Source organism: Letharia lupina (assembly GCF_014066315.1).
Source record: "Letharia lupina isolate WasteWater1 chromosome Unknown contig_12, whole genome shotgun sequence".
Classification (NCBI taxonomy): Eukaryota; Fungi; Ascomycota; class Lecanoromycetes; order Lecanorales; family Parmeliaceae; genus Letharia; species Letharia lupina.
This window is the reverse complement of record NW_023502981.1, coordinates 1,698,717-1,716,399: the sequence shown is the minus strand read 5'-3', so window position 1 is coordinate 1,716,399 and position 17,683 is coordinate 1,698,717. Positions and strand designations below refer to the sequence as shown.

General features: G+C 52.1%; 8 protein-coding genes across 8 annotated transcripts; 4 read left to right on the top strand and 4 right to left on the bottom strand.

The window, feature by feature from the left end:
- Positions 1 to 736: 736 nt before the first annotated feature.
- On the bottom strand, positions 737 to 1,719 carry HO133_001486 (uncharacterized protein; the record flags this gene model as incomplete). Its single annotated transcript, XM_037292416.1, has 4 exons — positions 737 to 1,020; positions 1,112 to 1,401; positions 1,491 to 1,594; positions 1,669 to 1,719. The coding sequence occupies 4 exons, from the start codon at positions 1,717 to 1,719 to the stop codon at positions 737 to 739; spliced, it is 729 nt and encodes a 242-aa protein (XP_037151835.1).
- Positions 1,720 to 3,284: 1,565 nt separating this feature from the next.
- Positions 3,285 to 3,986, bottom strand: HO133_001485 (uncharacterized protein; the record flags this gene model as incomplete). The annotated part of the gene is made up of 3 exons (XM_037292415.1): positions 3,285 to 3,412; positions 3,463 to 3,822; positions 3,887 to 3,986. 3 exons carry the CDS (start codon positions 3,984 to 3,986, stop codon positions 3,285 to 3,287), a joined length of 588 nt encoding a protein of 195 aa, XP_037151834.1.
- A 755-nt stretch (positions 3,987 to 4,741) lies between these two features.
- On the top strand, positions 4,742 to 5,270 carry HO133_001484 (uncharacterized protein; the record flags this gene model as incomplete). The annotated part of the gene is made up of 2 exons (XM_037292414.1): positions 4,742 to 5,053; positions 5,115 to 5,270. 2 exons carry the CDS (start codon positions 4,742 to 4,744, stop codon positions 5,268 to 5,270), a joined length of 468 nt encoding a protein of 155 aa, XP_037151833.1.
- A 77-nt stretch (positions 5,271 to 5,347) lies between these two features.
- Positions 5,348 to 5,851, top strand: HO133_001483 (uncharacterized protein; the record flags this gene model as incomplete). The annotated part of the gene is made up of 1 exon (XM_037292413.1): positions 5,348 to 5,851. One exon carries the CDS (start codon positions 5,348 to 5,350, stop codon positions 5,849 to 5,851), a length of 504 nt encoding a protein of 167 aa, XP_037151832.1.
- Positions 5,852 to 5,993: 142 nt separating this feature from the next.
- HO133_001482 (uncharacterized protein) lies at positions 5,994 to 7,383 on the bottom strand (the record flags this gene model as incomplete). Its single annotated transcript, XM_037292412.1, has 3 exons — positions 5,994 to 6,582; positions 6,881 to 6,980; positions 7,107 to 7,383. The coding sequence occupies 3 exons, from the start codon at positions 7,381 to 7,383 to the stop codon at positions 5,994 to 5,996; spliced, it is 966 nt and encodes a 321-aa protein (XP_037151831.1).
- A 1,243-nt stretch (positions 7,384 to 8,626) lies between these two features.
- Positions 8,627 to 9,882, top strand: HO133_001481 (uncharacterized protein; the record flags this gene model as incomplete). The annotated part of the gene is made up of 2 exons (XM_037292411.1): positions 8,627 to 9,342; positions 9,408 to 9,882. 2 exons carry the CDS (start codon positions 8,627 to 8,629, stop codon positions 9,880 to 9,882), a joined length of 1,191 nt encoding a protein of 396 aa, XP_037151830.1.
- A 1,307-nt stretch (positions 9,883 to 11,189) lies between these two features.
- On the top strand, positions 11,190 to 11,610 carry HO133_001480 (uncharacterized protein; the record flags this gene model as incomplete). The annotated part of the gene is made up of 2 exons (XM_037292410.1): positions 11,190 to 11,382; positions 11,474 to 11,610. The coding sequence occupies 2 exons, from the start codon at positions 11,190 to 11,192 to the stop codon at positions 11,608 to 11,610; spliced, it is 330 nt and encodes a 109-aa protein (XP_037151829.1).
- Positions 11,611 to 13,622: 2,012 nt separating this feature from the next.
- On the bottom strand, positions 13,623 to 16,943 carry HO133_001479 (uncharacterized protein; the record flags this gene model as incomplete). The annotated part of the gene is made up of 1 exon (XM_037292409.1): positions 13,623 to 16,943. One exon carries the CDS (start codon positions 16,941 to 16,943, stop codon positions 13,623 to 13,625), a length of 3,321 nt encoding a protein of 1,106 aa, XP_037151828.1.
- Positions 16,944 to 17,683: the final 740 nt, after the last annotated feature.

The window sequence follows — 17,683 nt, the reverse complement described above, 5'->3', positions numbered from 1 at the left end:
GGGTATTGTTCGTGGTTTTCTTCTTAGAGGTGTTCCCGTTCCAGATTTTGGATTGAGGATGTGAGGGGCATAGTAGTATATATAGTAGGGGGTCATACTCGTTGAAAGAAGACGAGGCAATCCCGTTTTCGTACCATTTCGTCTGTTGACGTGCGACATGCGAACATGATGTGTGAATGGTCAGTGGAGAATCACAAGCTTATAATACTTCCATGATAAAAGCACAGCTTTCCGACACCCTTGGAATTGTGGAGGCTTCGGTGCAGCAAGACTGTGGTCACCCAATGAAGGAATAGGGTCCGAGGTCCGAAAAACCACGTTCGCTAGCTGACCATTGCACCAGATCTTTGCCAATTCTTGAGGTGCCTAGTAAGGTACAATAAGCGAGACAGGGTGGCGTCCATGACTGGCCGACTAGTTCTGTGGCGGTGTCGATGGGAGCCTTGGGCGGAAAGAGTTTTCTGAGGAAGGCGAGATTTCATTTTGCGGAGACAAAGGCATTCGTGAGCGAAGAGAACGTCCGTAGGATATGGCAAGTCGGGTAGAGAAGAAATCTTATGCGAAGGGAAGTAGCTAGGAAAAGGCATGAAAGTGCAACTCGTGACGAATACAGGGGAGTCGGTTGATGTAAGTCTACTCCTAACCGTAATCGGACAATGCAAGAACAGTTGAAGTACAAATGGTCTGATTTGTTTGCAACCACCCTTCACCTTCCCAGCTTTCACTCAACGCCTCACTACTGTTTGTACTTCTCGCTCGTTCCCTTTTTGACGGCCGGCCGCTCGGCAATACGGTCAATCCACTTCAGGAGATGTGGGAATGGCTCCATTTCTTCCTTGCTGAACCCACTGAACTCCCACGCATTAACCCAAGGCCAGGTTCCAATATCAGCGATCGAGTATTTGCCTTTGCCGTTACCGGCCAAGTACTCGCGAGGCTCGCCGGTGTACTTGCCGCTCAGTTGAATTTCGAGTACACCGTAGACGCGGAGCGTTTCGTTTCGGAAACGGTCGATGGCGTCTGTGTTTCGACAGTAGCGTCAACATGTCATGCTTCTCAATGGGCAGAGGGAGGTGTAGGGTATGCAGAATGCAAAACAAGGTATACGCACAAGGGATCTTCTCCTTAGCAAACTTGGCAAAATGGTTCACTTGGCCCTGGTACGGCGCCCCACTCCCATGCCAAAAGAACAACCACTGCAATGCCTGGCTCCTCTCCAGTTCATCTTTGAACCCAAATACATCATTCTTATCCGCGAACTTCAGAAGGTATAAGAGCTCAGCCGATGTCTCCATGACGGGGAAGGGAGGTGATTGGGTGTGGTCGATGAGGATGGGGATGCGGCCATTGGGATCGAGGCGGAGGAACCAGTCTTTTTTTTGCTCATTGGTCATGATGTTACTGGCGGGGACGCACTTTAGTCAATCGCGTTTTCACTGGATTGTCGAAGGGCCTTCGGGGAAGATGAAGATATTGAGAGAGCAACTTACATAATGGTTTGTGTCCATTCAGTGCCATAGACCTCATGTAGCTCCTCGAGCATGATCTGGACTTTCTGTCCATTGGGCGTGCTCATGGTGACGAGATGAAGACCCTATATGCCCACTATGAGCCCAGTCCATTCTCAATACTGCCAGAGCTCCCAATTGAATTCCTTGAATCGCTCACCTTGGCATTCTTCACCTCATCCGGCGTGTCGGCTTCGAAGAGGTGCGACATGTTGGGCGTCTTTGGTAGGATATTGAGGTTCCTAACTTTGTCAATTGGCGTCCTGGCTTTGAGATGAGATGATAGTTGAGCAGCTCGTTGGACTGATCTAAACATTCAGTGGTGTATAATGAATGAGTGATGGAGATGGAGGAGTTGCTTTGAAATCAATATCTTATAAGGATCGATGACGGCAGAAGATCGCGTAATCGCCGACTCCGCATTTTCGGCCCGCTTTGGCCGGTTATCGATTAGGGCTTACCGTTGGGGTTTTGCTGAGAACCTTGGTATCTCGCACTAGTGAAGTACATACATGTATCTGATCCTGCCAAAAATCTATGTGCTCCTGTCAGTGCCTCCAGACCTTCTTCCCCATGACCTCGAAAGAAGATTCCTCCTCCGACCCAGAGAACCAAGAAAACACTTCTCCTTCCTCCTCAACTCAAACATTGAAAAAACAATCTTACTAACAACAGTCTTCTTCATGACTGACTTCACATACTTAATTGATCCAAACCTAAGCGTAAGGAAAAGGATGCGACTTGACAGATGGGCTGAGCCGAAAATCTCCACCCTTCAAGAAATGTCATGATTAGCGATCGAGTTTCCCTATTTGGTCCAGACGTTGGAGTACATGTCAACTTGGATTCGCTGACATTGATTATGAATCTAACGCAGTTACGACGACCAGCCTGACTCAAAGCTTCTACAGCTAAAAGATTGTAGCAAAAGTCATGCATAGAGAGTGAAAATCCTAAACGAATTAATGAGGTCCTACAGTCCAGGCGCCTTGCCGGAAAACGATAGCGATTCTCGCGAACGTTTCCTAAAAACCGTTGTTGTACCTGCGAGAGTACTGTTTTTAATGCGTTCAAGTCTTTCTATTCATTGTTCTTTGATAGGAAGTACCGATATGTTCTTGCCGATATCCACAAAAATGTGAACAAGTGAGTAGAAAAAGAGCTTTGTTTCCTTGAGGATTGATGATTCTGGGTTTCCCTCTATGTGTGAACTTTGCTGCACTCTCCCACATTATAGAGTGAAGCTGAAAAGATCGGGTCTTCGCGTTTACGGTGGAATATAAAAGCGCTGTGGAGGCGACGCTGACCTTTGACCCGTTTGTATAGCAATTAATGATCGCTCTTGATATGTTAAAGAAGACCTAAGAAACGTTATTTCGAGAAAACCTGACATCTTTTGTGCGAGGAGAGAAGAAGGCTGCCTCACTCTCAATCAAGGAAAACCCTATGCATCATGTATTCTGAAAACTGGACTATATGCTAATTAGCGTCTTTAGTTCCGTCTTCTGATCAAAACCGTAGCCTCGGGATCAGCAACTACAATCTCGTCCACCGTCTTTTTCACCGGCCTTACCTTGCCCATCGGGTATTTAAGATCGTAATGCATCAGGAAAGCACCGATGACCAATTTGAGCTCATTTTCAGCCAGAGCAAGTCCTGGACAAGCATGGCGCCCGTTCCAAAATATATGTGCTCTCTGTCCACAATAGCGTACTAGTTGCGAGCGCTCTCTCCAGCCTCGAGGCGCTTACCATACTTGCGAAAAGCGTCGTATCTTTAGGGATCTCGGACAACGTCTGGGTCTAGGAGGATCGATGCAGCGGCAACAGCTATGAAAGTGCCTTTTAGGATGCGAGTGCCATCGAAGAGGACTAGTAGCTCCATTGCTAGGCGGTGAAAGACGGCTGTTGTGCGTGATCATGTATGTTGGGAGGAAAGAGACAAATGATCTTACTCAAAGCAGGTGGGTTCATCCGTTTGGACTCGGACATGAAGGAGTCCAGTCTCCACATTTTTACTAAAGCGGCTTTCTCCCAGCCCTTCTCGGCTGTTCTCACTTTCTCTATTTCTTCATTCAGAGATTTCACGAGCTCCGGCCGGGCGGCCAGATCATGAATGGCATGGGCTGTCTGCGAGCCCGTGGTGTGAATGGATCCAAGTCCAAGGAAAATCATTCGATGAGCTAGATTGACCGGGTCTCTCTCGAGGTCGTTGAACGCGTCCTCGTACGTCCATGTCAAGAGCGGCGATGCAGTATCATTGCCGTTTGACTTTTCATCGTGGCTATCTCCACTATACTCTGTTGGTATTGGTGCTATCAACTTTCTCGCAACGCGCAGGTTTTCGTGCAGTTTATACCACGTTGGTAGACAACGCACGATGAGAGGGTGCAGAGGACGCAGGAATGGCGGATGCACGCGAAGAAACGGAACTATCGTGAATACGTTGACGCCGACCACCGTGGAGACTCGAAGCCATTCATCATTCCGGCAGAGTGGAGACCCACAATGAATCTCGCCGATACGCGTGCGAGGATGCGCAAAAGGCGATGACCAATCGGCACCTCCGTTCAGTCCTGCGCTACAGGCATTTTCGCCTGTGTGGTGTGTTCGAGCTCTTGTCGTACCAGATCAACATATGCTTGAAGCTTCGGCATCGTCTTTTGGTTCAGCGATCCGGTGTGGAGATTGCTGCGCAGTATCGTGTCGAGGTAGTAAGGTCCTCGCAAGTTCTCGACGTCCGCATCTACTCCTGCTAGTTTCGACCTCTGAATGCTTTACGGCAGAGCCAGCTGCACTTGACCCCACTCTTTGGAGGCTTTTTTCGGGAAGCCTGACTTTGACCGTGTGGGTCATCACAAAGTTGGAGGCAGTATGTTAGGTTCGCCTTCGTCGACTGCAACGTATTTGATGCACGCTTCGAACTGGGATGTCGCTGCGGAGGATCATCTGTCAATGGTGATAACTTCGGGAGGAGTTCGTGATCTCGGGGGACTCCCGAGTGCTTATCCCACCACCACTTTTATGGTTTGTTGGGTGAGTGAGCTCCTGTATACAGCCTGGTATTTGTTGCGACCGACTCTGATTCTTCTATCGTCAATTTCAACGCTTCTTCTTCAGTGACCATTTCCCTCGACGCCAGCAGTATCAGTCAGCTGGCAAATTTTCTTAAGGGGCAGTTGCAGGCTGGGAGCAGAGTCCTTGGTTTCGGTAAGAGTGTACTTCATGTGAACTATGGATAGAAAGATTAACAGACAATACCTAGCGCCAAAATTCTTGGAAGATGCAGACGATACAGCGAAAACAACTCTGTCACTCAATCTGCTAGGCCGTGCAACGCCACCAGATCGTATGATAGCTATCTTTGAGGCTGACCACCACTGCAAAACATTTGCATGGGAGCGAGATCCCAAGTTCAGTGCCAATTGCAATATCTTGAATGCACTGCTCTATGCGCCAAAGTGGGGAGGATACGTAGCCCAAATTTACAAAGCCGCAAACATCCTATGCAAATTATGGTACCAGGGAGAAGTGAACGACAAATGGGTATGCTATTAGACCAACTAACCACATTCTAGTTGCCGGACTCGGCTGACATCTGTCCCAGAATCCCTCGCCCCAATACTCGAAAATGCTCCTAACCCAGGCACTTGTGCGGATGCTTGAGCTGTGGCAGGACGGAAGCCTCAACGGGGTCTGTGAGGAACTGTTCAGGGACCGAGTACCGATAATCCTAACTCAAATCGCTATCCGCACGCTGTAGAGCATAGAAAACCACCGTGAATCTGCCCAAATGACAACATACGCTGTGTTGACCCTGACAAAGCTATCGTCTCTTCCATGGCTCCGGACACTAGGAACCGACGTCTCGGTAGCTGTCGAAGCAGGTGGAGGTTCCGTCCGGACAATCATGAACAACCTCCTCGTGAAGCAAGAACCTCTCTGGATCGACCATGGGAAGACCCAGTCCTTAGCCTAGCCTCCATTTCCGCATCCAAAGTATCGAAGTTTGCGCAATTCTTCTCCAAACTACCGCTCTTCTCCTCGAACGCCGACTGGTTGATGCACGCCTCCATCATCGAAGGATATCTCTTCTACCCACAGCTCAAGCGTGGCAGACTAGACATGTTTCCACGAACAGACATGGCGAAAGATGAGTACCTGGAGTATACCCCGTCGACGTGGACATTGTCGAACAACCACCAGCCCAGCCCGATGGATGCGAGGTTTCTGTGGTCAGGGCGGGTGAGGACCGTGCGGGGGCTGTTTGTTGATGTGGCGGATTTGTATGGGCAGATTCATGTGGCGAGGGATATTGCCAGTCGGATGCGACGGCGTGCATGATTTTCTTTCTCTTCGTGTTTGTGAAGATGTGTTTTGAGTATCAAATGTCTGCGATGTATTACATCAAGCGCCTAGTCATTTGAATTACCAACATAAACTGCTATCGCGATGATACCAGCCGTCCTCCAGCACCACCTGACATCTACAGCTTTCTCGCGCTCACTTTGACTCTGATATTACCCATCGGGCGCATAGCGCCCAAACTCGGCTCCGCTGCATTAACGGTCGGCAAACTACCGTCCTCGACATCAATATCAAAACGGTAAAGCATCAAAGCAACCAGAGTATAGACCTCCTGCTTGGCCAGGAATCGACCAGGACAGTACGTATTCCCGCCACCAAGAGGATGATAACCCTTCTGGTTCGCCAGCTTTTTGTCCTTGAGGAACCTCTCGGGGTGGAGCTCGGTCGCGTCTGAGCCAAAGAGTTCGCGGTTCAGATGGGATTGGCGTGTGGGAGACATCACTTGATCGCCTTTGTTGATGATCTTACCGTTGATAGATGTCTTTTGGATGGCGACGCGGATGAGTGATACAGCGGTGTAAAGGCGCAGGACTTCGTGCCAGATTGCGTCTAGCTGAGGGCAGTGGTTGGTTAGGATGGTAAGGTCGACAGAGCCGGAGGGCGAGCACGCTTTGGATGTTTCAGTGCGGACGGAGGCGAGGAGCGATGGGGAGGTGATGATGTGGGAGATTGTCCAGAAGCAGATGGTGTGGGCGTTGTTGTTGCTGCTAAGGTGCGGAAGGAGTCAGTGGTTGTATTCGGCAATAACAGCAGTGCAAGAAGGTAACGAGATTAAGAAATGAGTAAAAGTAGAAAAGGCTGTTTCGTTACCCTCAGAACAGCATGGATGACATGATAGCGATATCACGCGATAGCTGCCGCATCTCCAATTCTATTGTTCTACACATCCACACCATGTCCGGACGGTCTGTCTGCGGAATATCGTAAAAGCTGGTCATGGTGGTCAGTATGCTCTTGGCAGGCCCATATAGGTCTCCTGCTAGGAACCTCGGATACTGATTAAACATCTTCCATGCCGCTTCCTCGAAGCCGAAGTAGAATTCAGGGAAGCGCGGATCAACCTCCAGCATTTCACTCCCAAATAACGCTTTAGTTGCCGAAAATACTAGGCTGTATCAGACCCAATGTTCCAGGGACGCAGATTTTGAGTAGCGTGTTGATGTGTGAATGAAGGTTGGAGAAAATCGGGCTAGACGAAGGGATTGATTGATGTAACCTAATAAGCTATCACCAATATCTGCAAGCATATTTCCGGATAATTGTTGCTTCACCCATTCCATCTGGAGGTGGCAGAATGCATGATGCATAGGATCTTCCTTGACCAAGAGCGAGGCGAACTTGTTCTCTCTTTGCACCATAGATGCTGGGTTCTCTCGAAATAAGGTTTCTTGGGTCTTCTTTGATATATCGAGAGTGGTTATAAATTGCTGTATAACCGGGTCGAAGGTCAGCGCCGCCGTGTCTCTCCATGTGGTGGCTATATCCCGGTTGCTTATTAGTATGATCATCTTTTTCGACCCAAGCCTGAGTGTGAAGGATTCTCCCTTAGGGAAAGAAACACTAGCGGCCTATCAGTGAAGTGCTTTTGTGTGGTTTTCGGTGTTTCTTACTATCCAGTCTTAAAAAAGTTGATCCGGGTTAGTCACGAAATAGTAGGTATGGCCTTGAGCAGACAGTCAGTCGTTTAGGCTGGGAGCAGTAGGCATGTCTAACGTACCGAGGAAGGGGATACAATATGGCAATAGCTTTGGTTCATCCGGCCGCAACCATCGCTTTACGGTGAAGCTCCAGAGTCTCCATAGAAGATAGGAACCCGGGCAGATCGAAGTGGCGAGTGAAACAAGAGGATTCAGCGACCATTGATTCACGGTAGTATCGACTGTGGAGCCGAGCATGTTGAGAGCGTTCGTCCGCTGCCTAGATGGTGTCTTCAGGTGAGGGCAGTGAGGACTGAAAAGTGAGGAGTGACAAGTGAGGAGTAGAGGCTTGAGTATCGTCTGAAAGGCTCAACAGGTGCGTTAGATGATACCGTCTTGGGCAAAGTCTAGTAGACTCGGCAAGCAGTCCGGTCGCCCAGCAGGCCTCTAGGCTGCGTGTTCGGGAAGACGTGGAGATGGAGCCTTATCTTTTCGGCTAGGTATTCCAGAGTGCAGTGAGTTATGTGCCACGAAGATGACACCGGAGATCCGACTGCTTTCGCCCCTCAGGGTGTGAGGGATTTCCTTCGATGCAGGTCCGCTGCTGCTCAAAGTTATCGTCTCACATGGTACCCCTGCAGAAATCGAATCCGACTATTTCAATAATCAAAAGGGTTACAAGATTCTTTCAATTGTATGTCGAAGCTGCTGTTTTCCAAGGCGATTTTCTGCACAAAACCGGTCCAACTGCTTTCACACTCTTCACTGATTCGCACCGGGTGCGTGCCTTGCATGCACGAATACGAAAGATGCTTCGGGATGCGAGCATCATGTATGGAAGTGGGGCAGCAAGGGAATCCACACACACCCACACATGTATGCCGATGGCAGCGAGATCGCTAGTGTTATCCCAGCAGGCCTGGCGCCATAGCTAACGACCCTTACCCAAAGCATCATAGATCCCTTCAACGAGCACGGCGCAGCTAGGCTTCGCATCTTCCCCCATCATGCATCTTGCGCTCAGGGATTCTAAAAAGCCCGAAGGAACCAGTTTCTGATACCCTCACGCTGCGTCACGTCCCTACTTCTGAGTGCTTGAATCATTGTTATCATCATGGCCGCAGCATTCCCTCCAGGCATGAACCCAGCAGAGATACCAGCAGCGTCACCTCCACCAGGCGTGACCGCGAATCTACACGGCCCTCAAACGTTAGAGGGGGTGACAATTGCCATCGGTGTCTTGATGCTCGTCTTCACCTTCCTCGCAGTCACAGCGCGGCTCTACTCCACCCTACTCGTCACGCGCTCGACCGGCATCGAAGACTATTCCTGCCTCCTGGCCGTGGTGATATTATCCGCCTACATCAGCATGGTCTTCTATCTCAACAAATACGCCAGACACACTTGGGATGTGCTCGCCATATGGGTCGATACACAATACTTCAGGGGTCGCTTGGCTCGAGACGTGCTCTCCAGCCTCGCTACTTTCTTCGCCAAGTGTTCCATCCTGCTCCTCTACCTCCGAGTTTTTGCGCCCTTGAAATGGTTCCGCTACACCGTCTGGTCGACTATTGTCTTCATGTTTGGCGTGTACTGGTGCTATGTCGGGGTTAACGTAGGCCTCTGCGCTCCACTGCCTGGCAAGTCTTGGGCATCTCCAGCTTCCTTGACCGAGTGTGAGAAGCAGGAGACGTACGCAATCATCCAAGGCGCGTCCAACGTTGCTATTGACATACTGATATTGGTGTTACCGCTACCTATCGTATGGAAGCTGCAAATGCGAAGGAGTAAAAGACTCGGAGTCTTGGCCGTTTTCGGAACAGGAGGAATGTGAGTACCTGATGGCATAGGGTGATCATTGACAGCAGGTACTTAACACGGCTGACATGCAACAGCGCTCTAGTTGCTAGCCTGGTTAGCTTGGTCTACCGCATCAAGCTCAACGGCGCCACCGACACGTTCTGGATGGGGGCCATTATATTCATAGCAATGTCCGTCCCCAATCCATCCCCCACAGCATCATCTCGCTCCATAACTTCTAACCCAACTTTTCTAACCCCTGCCAGCATAATCGAGGTCTCAGTGACCATCATCTGCTCCTGCGCTCCGGCAATCTTTGCCCTAGGCCGACACCTCTTCGCCTCACAAACGCCGTCAAGGCCAACGCGCATCACCAAAGACTCCGCCTCCTCAAACAAACACCGCGACAGGAGATGCTGTAGCTACGGTCGGCCAGCTCTAGAGTCGCGCGCTGCATCAAAGGAGAACGGCTATCTGGAGCTTGGCGAGATAGCAGACCTCCAGCGCAAGGTGCAGAGCGCCGCCGCATTCGGGATCGCCTCGCCCTTGCCCATCGTTCTGCATGGGTAGGGTGGTGGCGTGGTGAAGAGTATCGATTCGGATGTACGTTCGTCGCAGGACGTGATCGGAGGGAACTCCAAGATTTGGCCGGGAAAATCATATGCTGAGCTGCGTCCTGGAGATCCTCACGGGTAATTGGTTGAGATAGCCAGATGATGTTCGTATAGATATGTCATGAGTTCTATGTGGCAGGCAACGTTGATATCAGTATATGATGAAAGGTTGGGGAAATGTATGAGGGGCCTTGACTTCACAAATTATTATCCCAAAAAAAACACCTCAGCCTGTAAAATCGTTCATCACCCTGAATCTCCGAACACGTCCCAGACAATACACCGCACAAGTCGAAAACAACCAACACACACAACCTATCCATCCATCCAGCGCCTCTCCCATCAAGGACCCCCATCCCATCGCCCAACCCCACCCACCACCCCCTCACTTCCTCCCCCTCAACCTAATCCACACAGGCCCCCCGATCCCAAAAGCCCAACCCAACCTCGCAAGCACCAAGCGCATCTCCGCCATCGCCAATACACGCCCGGCTCCCCTCACCGAACAGCCAGCTAGCAAAGAGGCGGTCGTTTACGCATTCGGCCGGTCGATAGCATGGTCGACTGCTCCTCCTGCTCCTCCTTCCCCCCCTGCTCCCGTCGTCACCTTCACTCTCCATCCCCGCCTCCGGAGCCGCCATCGAATTTCGGGGGGAACCGGGGAGCCAGCGCTCCGGGACAAAAAGGCTTCCGGGGTGCAGAAGAGTTGGTTGGGTTGTTTGTTGATGGACCACGGATGGGTCGAGACGGGAGTGCCGGCGGGGGGGTAGACACCGCGGACGGGATCGCCCGTAGGAGTGGGGGGCACGACGCGCGGGAGGCCCGCGGGGATGGGCTTGCAGAGGCGGATGGCCCTCGTGGACGAACGGCGTCGAGGTATGCAAGGTCCGTGACGGCGGGCGATAGAGATGCTCGGATCCTCGGCGGGGAACGCGGTGCGGATATCCGATTGCAGGGGTGTGCGGGACCGTGGGCGAAGTGGACGAGATGGGGGGTGATGCCCGCTCGGGTGGTGCCGACGGTCTCGGTGCCGGCGAATGAGGAGCAGTGAAAAGGTCCTCGACTCGACTGCCTCCACGGTCGTGCCCTCGTTGGCCCTGACCGCCTCCATCATTGGTATTCCCACCAACAGCCCGTACGCCCTGCCGAAACACCGGCGTTACGAAGTCCACACGCTCCTTTCCCAGATCCATGCGGCGTGACACTCTCCCGCGGGCGAGTAGGGAGTGATCACTCGTCATCCGGAGCGGGCTTTTCGGCACGATGTACTTGACGACTGGGAAATTTGACCCGGGGGGGTTAATAGCGGGCGGCGGCCGCCAAGGGCATGCCTTTGAGGGAAGCGAAGATGAGAGCGAGCCAGGGGTGCGGGCAAACGGATTGGAGGCATTGGAAAGACTCGCCGAAGCCAAGGTCGCCAACGATGTCCAAAGCGACGTATCTGTACCGGTCAACCGTGTTTGTTTCGACGACCGGGTCATCGTGCTGAGACGGGGCGACCTGTTCTCTGAGCCTCTCCACCAGCAGCGAGACAGAGGCCTCGACAGTCGGCTCCTGCGCCCTCAAAGCCCAAGGCAAGAAAGCTCGATTCATCACCTTGCGCATCCGCGCGTGGTCTGCGACATTGGCGGTTGTGACCATGATGTGCGGCTGGCCCCGCGGGGGGGGAGGGGAAGAATGTTAGGTTTTTGGGCAATGGCGAGTGTCCGGGGCGGATGCCGTAGACATCGTGGAAGGCGTCTTCTCTGGCGAATGAGACTCCGTTGGGCGCAAGGCGCACGATGGGACCGTATTCCTGACGAATGGCGCAAACGTCGTGGACCAACTTCGCCCGGGCTAGCGAGGTGACAAAGCGGAGGCGGCTTGCTGCCCAGGTTTTCGGGCCAGGGATGTGGGCGAGGGGGTGGAAGGTCAGGTTGTGGGTTAAGTTACAGAGGGAGAACTAAGCAATGTGGGGTCCATCTGTGATCTGTGATTGTTTATGGGAGAAGAATAGAGTACTGACGAGGAGGACTGAAGCTGGCAGTCCAATTGAAAGATGAGGAACAAGACCATGATACCACTGCCATCCTTCGTTCTTCATGCTCAGACTGTGCAACATTGTCTCCATGAACTTTTCGGTACACGAGAAGATGGATTCCGCAACCATCGTTCGGATCTCATCCCCGTCAAATCGGTCTCAGCAGATATCAATGGGATCGGTCTCTCCTTTTTGTGATTCAGAATCGCGATCGTCGTCACACACACTGAAGTCGCAAGCGTGCGAGCCTGCGGACTGAGTGGGCAGCACGATCACTCAGCATCGAGTAACACACATCTGTGCCGTGATATGATCTAGCCTTGAGATATAATGTAGCCACGTCGGGAAATATTTTTGGCCGGAGACGCGAACAATATCCGCCTTGCATGATTGCGAATCATGAACAGAGCATCGGAAAGCGGCCCTCAGGACCCACCCTATTGGTAACGCATTACCACCAGAATCGAGTAAAGGCAACGGTATCCCACACGGGCTTGGCAGAGCTGAGGCGAGATGGGCAATAGGGCTCTTCTGGACATCCTCCACTTTACCGGCGAAAGAGATGGCGATCCATCCATCCGGAATGATGCACCGTTTGGCGCCCATCCCCCAGGGAGAAGGGTAGGCATCGGCAGGCTCCCCGATACCATACCATACCATAGATTCGTCGACACTCGAAGCATCACCGATGGCTCTGCGCCCAGGGTGTGATGGTCCGGGGTACCCAATTTGCCGTCGTGGTCGCCTTGAGCGAGTGACCTGTCCAGCCCCCTCCTCCAGGTCGATCCCCAGCCGGTCCGCCGGGTCCACGGGGAAGCCGTACTCGTCCTCGTCCTCATCCTCCCCTCTTACCCAAATCGGCCCCGGGAGTGTCCAGCGATCGATGTCGGCGTCGGCTCAGCGGATGGATGGATGGCACGGTCCGGGCGCCACCTGTCCTGCAACTCCTCCCTCCGGGTCCCTCAAAGCAATCCAAACCTATACAAAGATTAAGTTTCGCGCCGGCTCGATTGGGGGTGACATATGCGGCAGAAGTGTAGCCGGCCACCGGCCGACCAAGCTCAAGACGTGCTGTAGGAGTAGCCCACTGCAAGCGGAAAAAGATCACGAGATGTGCCCGATTCCCTGTCAGGGCTCTGGCTGCGTGACCGGACTGCTTGAATGGACGCTGTGTGACTGGACTGCATGAACGAACGCATACGGGTGGACACGTATGGGACTAGACGTATGGGCGGACACGTATGGGACTACCCGCAAGGTCGCTGGAGAGTTTCGGGCGCGGACCATTCAACATTGGCCTGTGGCCCGCAGCGATCGGAAACGCTCGCAAAGGCCGAATGGGCTGGTGAACCCGGAGCAATTAAGATACGGCGGAAATGCCTAGAACCTTCGAAATGTTCTCAGTTGGCTCAGGCGTGATGGTCGTTGACGGACTGAAAAGTTGCTTCAACATTTGACGGAAGTGGAGAGGGTGGCAGAGATAGCAAACGGAGGGGCAGGGATGAGAGATGAGGAGCGCACTTGAAGACGTTGAGCTAACGTCGTTAGATAGATCGTGATCATGCAGAGTGCTAGTACCTACGAAATTCTGCCATAAAAGCGCACAAAACTTCCATCATGCCGCTAAGATGCTTATCATAGAAGCAACATGAGCTAAACTCCCTTTTTATGCACAATCATCTCCTCCCCTTCTTCCCTACATCATCTCCCCACTGCACTCTCCCCTGACTTACAGCTGGTGAATCCGCAAATCTAATACCGGGCGGTCTCCTAGCCTCAGTGGCACTCGGTTCGGGCATAGGCGTATGTCCCGTAGCTGGTCTTCTCTCCCCACCATCGTCTTCACTGTCACTGCTGTCTTGACGCTCTCCTTCATCGCCTTCGCCTAAAGCTGCTAATCGTCTTCTTCGTTCCGCTGCCGTCTCGCCTTGTGGTTCCTCCTGTGGCATAGATGCCCCTACGCTTGACATAGGATTTCTGAGCAGAGGACCTGGACCCGTCGTATGAGGTGGGACGCGTTCCGTTCCATCATCGTCGGAATCTTTGCGTGCGAGAGCAAGGCGCCGACGCCGCTGGGCTGCGGTTTCCTCCCCGCCATATTTTTGGATACTTTCCGAGACTGGGTGGAAGGGTATGTCTTGATTTTTTGAGTCGATCAAAGTCAGACCATCCGGGCCTTTTGGTCTGTCTTCAGTAGTACTAAATCTTCTGACCACAGGCATTGCTTCGTCTGACTGGTGTCCTTCGTCGACAGGCGACATTGTTGGTTGTCCAGCAGCGCGCTTGGAATCCGGTCGTGATCTCGCCGAAGAGCGAGCGTCCTCGAATGCCTCTCCTGCACCAGCCCGAACTTCTTGCTTGACGTCTTCGGGGGCATCGCTTTCTTCGACAGCTTGCACCTGTGCTTTAGGATCCATAGCTTGGATTTGCTTGATGAAATCCGCCTTGCTCAAGCGGCGGCCACCAGCAGTGAAACGGATGCGATCATCGTCTGTGTCCACGGAGGCTTGCTTTCGACCTTTCTTTCCTTGGCCGCTCGCCTCTGCTGCCGACTCACCCTGAGGTGTTTCTTCGGCTTTTCCTCCGATGCCTACCCATGTACCGGCGCGTTTCAGCATTGGCTTCGCGTTGAAATGGCCGGCGCCATCCTGCACACCTCCTCGGACACCACCCCTTTGTTTCGGCTGATGCGGGAGATCGTACTTCTTGACGACCTCGCCATCTTCATCTTCGACGATGATAGTATTGCCGAATTGATATGCGTGGGCTGGGCCTCGTTTATGCTCGGGGGCCTTCGGCGTGGGCTTGAGCTTGGGCTTGGGCTTGGGCTTTGGGTCTGAAGGGCCCGCGGCTTCCTTTTCCTTGTCCTTTCCCCTCCATCCGTCCCATCCGTCGCCTAACTTCTTCAAGAACCTCTTTGACGTCTCGCCAGGATGTCCGGCCCCTTCCGAAAGAATCTGCTCCAACCCCTCGCCTTCTGTTTTGCTCTCATGTGGATGAAATTTGCCCTTGGCGTGCTCACCACTCGTTTCCTGCCGCAGGGCTGCCTCATCATCGAGAATGTGCTGCCGCTTTTGGTCATCGGATTCGCCTTTGACGTTGTGAATGGCCAGGATTTCTCCTTCCTCGTCTTCAACAACCAATTGGTCACCCTCTTCGTATGCTTCAACCTTTGGTTCTCGAATCTCTTTAGAGCCACTTCTCTCCTCCTTCTCTTCGCGCTTCTCCTGGGCGTCTTCCATCTCGAGCTGGTCGGGAGGTCCATCGCTTTCTCCGCTACCGGATGGGCTGTCCTTCTCGTTGAGGGTATCGTCCACGCTCTCACTAGGACTCGTAATGCCTGTTCTCCGTTGTGGCGCAATTGCAGACTGACTGATCGGCCCACCTGGACCCATGCCAGATTCCCATCTTGACCTTCTTCGAGTTGGTCGAGGCTTTTCAATGGGAGTGTCCTCTTCCTTTTGTCGGCGGAGAAAGTTGCCTGGAACTCCAATCGGCGGTAACGTTCCCGGTGCATACTCTGGAAGCTTTTCGTTCGAAGAGTCCTCGCTCGCCAAGTCGTCTTTGTTCTTTGACATCGAGGCCTTCGAAGTAGATTGAATTCTTGGGAGTCTATTCATCCATGATGGACCATCTTCATTGGCTTGGGTGTAGGACATTGTGAGCGTCAGAGTGTTGATGCGCTTTCCGAGGGTGAACACAGCAATGGATGATCCATGAACGAGGATTGAAGTTATGACCAAGAAGGTAGTAAGTGGCCAGATGATTTGGACAACGAGATAGTTCTCGGTATCCGGATTTGTTGGTACAACACCCAGAGGCGTAGTGGTATCGGTCTCCAGTTCTGCTCTTGCGAGAATAGCTGCGAAGATGGCACCCACGCCAATTGGACCAAAGTGACCAGCAAATAATGCTTCTCTCCAAGTCTTGATGTCCGGAATTAGGGGCTTGAGCGCCAGCATGATGGGTATCCGTCGGAAGAAGATGACGAAGATGGCAATGACAACAAGTCTCCACGGGGTCAGGCCAAGTAGCGGTGCATTGTATTGCTGCCAAGGTATGATGGAGCCCAAATAGACAAAATATGCTAAATTGAGTAATAAATCAATGACGTTGGAAACATGTGATTCTTCGGTCTTCTCCGTAAACCATCCATCGTTGCTAAATCCAACCCCAGCCGCAAAGCCAACAAGTAGATCATCGGTGCCAAGTGTGGCTCCAGTACCGGCACAGAACAGAGCGAGGACGAAGTAGAACACCAAGAAGCTTTCCCTGTCAATCAATCCTCTTCTGTCTGCCCATTTGATCATGTGGCGGCCAATATAGCCGATAAGGACTCCATATGTAGCACCGAAGACGCACTCGTATAAGATCGTCTCGCAAAACCAGTGATATGCAACTTCATTAGCATTCGGGCGGTAGTGGATCAAGTAGAAGGACAGATAGATGAACGGAAATGCCATGCCATCATTACATCCCGACTCAGCAGACAGCAAGTCTCGAAGATGCTTTGGCACTCGTTTTGCGAATTTACCTTTGCCAACCACAGATGAAGCCAAGACTGGATCCGTAGCCGTGACGCAAGCAGCACACATAAGACTTTCCAGCCAGCTCAAAGGTGTGATCATCCACCAGATGAAGAGGCTCGTGACGAGCCATCCGAATGTCATCACAGGCACCAGCAAGAATACCACAGATCTCCAGTGCCTCTCCATATATGCCTTCGGCAACTCGACACCAACTGCGAAGCATTGGACCACGAGAACAACGCGCGAGCACTCTAGAGTGATCTGATCCGTGTTTCCCCATGTGAGAGGATTGAACAAGTTTGCGGCGTGAGGCCCGAATATAACACCACATATGGTTGCAACGGTCGCTTCTCCAATGTATAGTCTTTCCTTCACGAACAATGATACCAGCATGAAGAGACTGGTAAAGCCTCCTATGATCAGGTACGCCCAATGCGGCTTGTTGACTGTCAACTGTTCCCACACCATAGTTGCGTCTTGATCTTAGGATCTAATCTTTCGGTATTTCACGTTCTGGAGAGATCCTCCAATGCCCAAGGTCTTAATCCTGAGGGGGCTTCCTCCTCTGAAGACTGTATGACCCCGCTGATGTTTGCCCTCGCGATTGCCCAGTCGTAATGGGTGTGGAAGCAAACAGTGGACGGGACGATTCACCTTGCGTTGGGTGTTCGTCTGTACAACGTGACCTCGGTGCGTCAAGGTGCCACTGCAAAGAGGAAGTTGGAAGGGTCCTGACTGGGTACGATCAAAGGATGTCAGGCCAAAGCTTCAATTCTCAACCAGCGACGGTAGAAGTAGGGACAGTGTGGGGGTTCGTTGACTTTTCTGGTGAAATCCAAACGCACTGAGGCGTCTCCTTCCTTAACGATGGGCAAGATGCGGGAGACAAATTCGCAGGCATTTGGGTCAGAGGTGCTCCTCAATCAGTACATATGTAAGCATATGGCTGTTGCCAGAAAGGTAGAAGGAACTTTGGGTAAAATGGCCGAGTGGATGTATTTGTTGAAAACGATTATTATTTGCCAAGACCGCGGTCTCGGAGTTTTATGACGGTGCTACAAGTAAGCTGCTAATATAAGGTTTGCCCAGTGATGCTATTACGAAGAAGCAAGACTGGGTGGAAGTTAGTCTGGGATGCGGCCTGCAATCGTCGAGAATTGATTTGCTACAACTGATTGGCCAAGCACTCAACACGTTTCCAAGAGAAT